This window comes from Callorhinus ursinus, unplaced genomic scaffold (genome assembly GCF_003265705.2).
Source record: "Callorhinus ursinus isolate GAN/ISIS: 27379988/994484 unplaced genomic scaffold, GSC_fseal_2.0 scaffold3274, whole genome shotgun sequence".
Taxonomy (NCBI): Eukaryota; Metazoa; Chordata; class Mammalia; order Carnivora; family Otariidae; genus Callorhinus; species Callorhinus ursinus.
This window is the reverse complement of record NW_027400328.1, coordinates 1-4,282: the sequence shown is the minus strand read 5'-3', so window position 1 is coordinate 4,282 and position 4,282 is coordinate 1. Positions and strand designations below refer to the sequence as shown.

The 4,282-nt window shown below is 46.5% G+C and overlaps 1 protein-coding gene across 1 annotated transcript; it reads left to right on the top strand.

Moving 5' to 3' along the window:
* The first annotated feature begins 1,604 nt into the window (after nucleotides 1-1,604).
* LOC112818313 (late cornified envelope protein 3A-like) lies at nucleotides 1,605-1,871 on the top strand. Its single transcript, XM_025865469.1, has one exon. It carries the CDS (start codon nucleotides 1,605-1,607, stop codon nucleotides 1,869-1,871), a length of 267 nt encoding a protein of 88 aa, XP_025721254.1.
* The last annotated feature ends 2,411 nt before the right edge of the window (nucleotides 1,872-4,282 follow it).

The window sequence follows — 4,282 nt, the reverse complement described above, 5'->3', positions numbered from 1 at the left end:
CACATACCATCTCAACCACCATCAATCTCATAATTATCAACCATGTTTGCAAAATGACTCATTATCATCATTTGCATGATTTTTCCTTAATTTTTCCAAGCACATGAACCATTATCTTCTATCATCTTCTACAGTGTTAGAATCAATAATACATATCCCATAGTCAGAGAGATGTAGATACATGGAAATACAATGAAATGGATCTTCTCCTTTTCTTCTCCTCTTCCTCTTCCTCATCCTCTTTCCCCCCTCCCCCTCTGCCACCTCTCCTCCTTCTCTCCCACTTCTCCTCCTCTCCACTTCTTCTCCTCCCCCCCACTTCTCATTCTCTCCTTCTACTCTCCCACTATTTTTCCTCCTCCTACTCCTCCCCCTCCTTCTTCTTCCTCTTTTCCTTCTCCCCATCTCCCTCCTCCTCCTTCTTCCTAATAATATCAGTCATGAATCTTGTCATATCTAGAGTCATTGGTCCTTTTCCGCTCTTTTATGCTACTCCCCATGCTGCCATGTGGGAACCATGAGGTCCCCCTAGGAACTTTTCTGTCTTAGACAGGAACTGGCTCCCAACCTCCATCCTTTACATATCACACTCCCACAGGACAATGATCTTGTCCAGCTATCACCTCCAGAAAACATCTGGTCTCCATCACCCTTTGGGACTTGGCTGCATTGGGGGACTGAACTCCAAAAGCTGAGATTTTAGGCTCGAGGTTTTTGTAAACACTTTTGTTTAACACTTATATTATCGGATCCAATATATTTGTCTGTCCAAGTGATGGTCCATTATCTGTGAGGTACTCACGGGAAGAAACATGCCATATATCTCTCTGTATTATTAGCTTTGAATGGAGTAAAAGGGACAGAGCCTGTGCCACGGCATGGAAGTAAATGAATGAAAAGGGCACAGCAGCTGGTCTAGAGCAGACCTGAGTGGGAAGTAATTTGACAGTCACAAGGACATCCTGGTTCCACCTTATTAGAACATTAGGCTCATGCCCAGGAACACACTGAGGGCAGGCAACTAGGAACTGTTCCAGGCTGTCACCTCCCCTGGTTGTGAAAGCAGCAGCATGCTCTGGCCCTGCATCACATCACAACCCTCCCTCCCCCCGCCCCTGCACAGGATAAAAGGGCTCCTGCCCTGGGCTCCTCATCCACAGCCTCCTCAGGAACAGCCTTGTCCTGCCTCCTCGGCATCCCGTGAGTATCCCCTCAGCTGAGAGTGTTGGGAAGAAAAGCCCAGATCTGAACAGAACCAACAGGAAGGGGCCCAGACAGTGGGCAGCAATGGTGAAGGGGCATGACGGTGAGGAAAGAGTCACTGAGGCACCTGTCAGGGGGCTGTGAACCCGCAAAGCCACAGGTCTTCAGGATTCCTTCCATTCTTGTTCTGAGTATGTTGTCAGGGGTGCACACAGATCCATCTGGCATCCAAGTGCACGTGTCCCCTCCATGTCCCCATTTCTGTCCCACAGAGCTTGGCCTAGAAAGCAGCTTGGTCATGGAGACAAGTGTTTGACAAAACCCACAGGGAGGGGACTTTTCGTGAAGCTTCTGTGCTCATAAAGTTTCTTCTATTTGTTGAAGGTCAAACTCCTGCAGAGATGTCCTGCCAGCAGAGCCAGCAGCAGTGCCAGCCCCCTCCCAAGTGCCCCTCATCGCCCAAGTGCCCCCCAAAGAGTCCAGCACAGTGCTCCCCGCCAGCTCCTGCTGTCTGTGCTCCTGGCTCCGGGGACGGCTGCTGCCTGAGCCACCACAGGCACCACAGATCCCACAGATGCTGGCTCCACGGCTCTGACACCTGTGACAGTGGCAGTGGGCGGCAGTCTGGGGGCTCTGGGTGTGGCCATGGCTCCAGGGACTGTTGCTGACCCGGGATCCTGATGCTGAGACTCGTGATATGATAGGAAATGGAAATCTAAAATGCCTGGAAAAGCCTTGTGTAATGCAGTCTTCCCTACATCCCCCTATCTCCCTTTCCTGGTTGAGCAGCTGAAATGTTCATGGATGTGGGAAGGAGGGTGAGCTCTCTGCAGGAGGCTCTGTTCGTATGTCTTTTCCAGGAGCGCATGGTCTCCCCCTTCTCATTGCCTCACATTACTACTACCTGTGTCTGATCATCTAGAAAAATAAAGCTCTTTGTCACACCAACTTCTTCTCTTTTTTATTGTTATGTTAATCACCATACATTACATCATTTGTTTTTGATGTAGTGTTCTATGATTCATTGTTTGTGCATAATACCCCGTGCTTCATGCAAAATGTGCCCTCTTTAATACCCATCACCAGGCTAACCCATTCCCCCACCCTCCTCCCCTCTAGAACCCTCAGTTTGTTTTTCAGAGTCCATCATCTCTCATGGTTCGTCTCCCCCTCCAACTTACTCCCCTTCATTCTTCCCCTCCTGCTATCTTTTTCTTTTTCTTTTTTCTTAACATATGTTGCATTATTTGTTTCAGAAGTACAGATCTGTGATTCAACAGTCTTGCACAATTCACAGCGCTCACCATAGCACATACACTACCCAATGTCTATCACCCAGCCACCCCATCCCTCCCACCCCCACCACTGCAACAACCCTCAGTTTGTTTCCTGAGATTAAGAATTCCTCATATCAGTGAGGTCATATGATACATGTCTTTCTCTGATTGACTTATTTCACTCAGCATAACACCCTCCAGTTCCATCCACGTCGTTGCAAATGGCAAGATCTCATTCCTTTTGATGGCTGCATAATATTCCATTGTGAATATATACCACCTCTTCTTTATCCATTCATCTGTTGTTGGACATCTTGGCTCTTTCCACAGTTTGGCTATTGTGGACATTGCTGCTATAAACACTGGGGTGCACGTACCCCTTCGGATCCCTACATTTGTATCTTTGGGGTAAATACCCAGTAGTACAATTGCTGGATCGTATGGTAGCTCTATTTTCAATTTTTTGAGGAACCTCCATACTGTTTTCCAGAGTGGTTGCACCAGCTTGCATTCTCACCAACAGTGTAGGAGGGTTCCCCTTACTCCACATCCCTGCCAACATGTGTCATTTCCTGTCTTGTTAATTTTAGCCATTCTGACTGTTGTGAGGTAGTATCTCATTGAGGTTTTGATATGCATTTCCCTGATGCTGAGCGCTGTTGAGCACTTTTTCATGTGTCTGTTGGCCATTTGGATGTCTTCTTTGGAAAAATATCTGTTCATGTCTTCTGCCCATTTCTTGCTGTGTTCTTTTTTTTTAATTTTTTATTGTTATGTTAATCACCATATATTACATCATTTGTTTTGGTGTAGTGTTCCATGATTCATTGTTTGTTCATAACACCCAGTGCTCCATGCATAATGTGCCCTCTTTAATACTCATCACCAGGCTAACCTTTCTCCCTACCCTCCTCCCCTCTAGAAACCTCAGTTTATTTTTCAGAGTCCATCATCTCTCCTGGTTCGTCTCCCCCTCTGACTTACTCCCCTTCAGTCTTCTTCTCCTGCTATCTTCTTCTTTTTCTTTTTTCTTAAAATATGTTGCGTTATTTGTTTCAGAAGTACAGATCTGTGAGTCAACAGTCTTACACAATTCACAGCGCTCACCGTAGCACATATCCTCCCCAATGTCTATCACCCAGCCACCCCATCCCTCCCACCCCCGACCACTCCAGCAACCCACAGTTTGTTCCTGAGATTAAGAATTCCTCATATCAGTGAGGTCATGTGATACATGTCTTTCTCTGATTGACTTATTTCACTCAGCATAACACCCTCCAGTTCCATCCACATCGTTGCAAATGGCAAGATCTCATTCCTTTTGATGGCTGCATAATATTCCATTGTGTATATATACCACATCTTCTTTATCCATTCATCTGTCGATGGGCATCTTGGCTCTTTCCACAGTTTGGCTATTGTGGACATTGCTGCTATAAACATTGGGGTACATGTACCCCTTCGGGTCCCTACATTTGTATCTTTGTGGTAAATACCCAGTAGTGCAATTGCTGGATCGAATGGTAGCTCTAATTTCAACTGTTTGAGAAACCTCCATACTGTTTTCCAGAGGGGTTGCACCAGCTTGCATTCCCACCAACAGTGTAGGAGGGTTCCCCTTTCTCCACATCCCCGCCAACATCTGTCGTTCCCTGACTTGTTCATTTTAGCCATTCTGACGGGTGTGAGGTGTATACCACATCTTCTTTATCCATTCATCACTCAATGGACATCTGGGCTCTTTCCATAGTTTGGCTATTGTGGACACTGCTGCTATAAACATTAGGGTGCATGTGCCTCTT

Bases quoted from the DNA above. Each gene is read 5' to 3' on its own strand.
- LOC112818313 (XM_025865469.1), top strand. From the start codon at position 1,605: ATGTCCTGCCAGCAGAGCCAGCAGCAGTGCCAGCCCCCTCCCAAGTGC.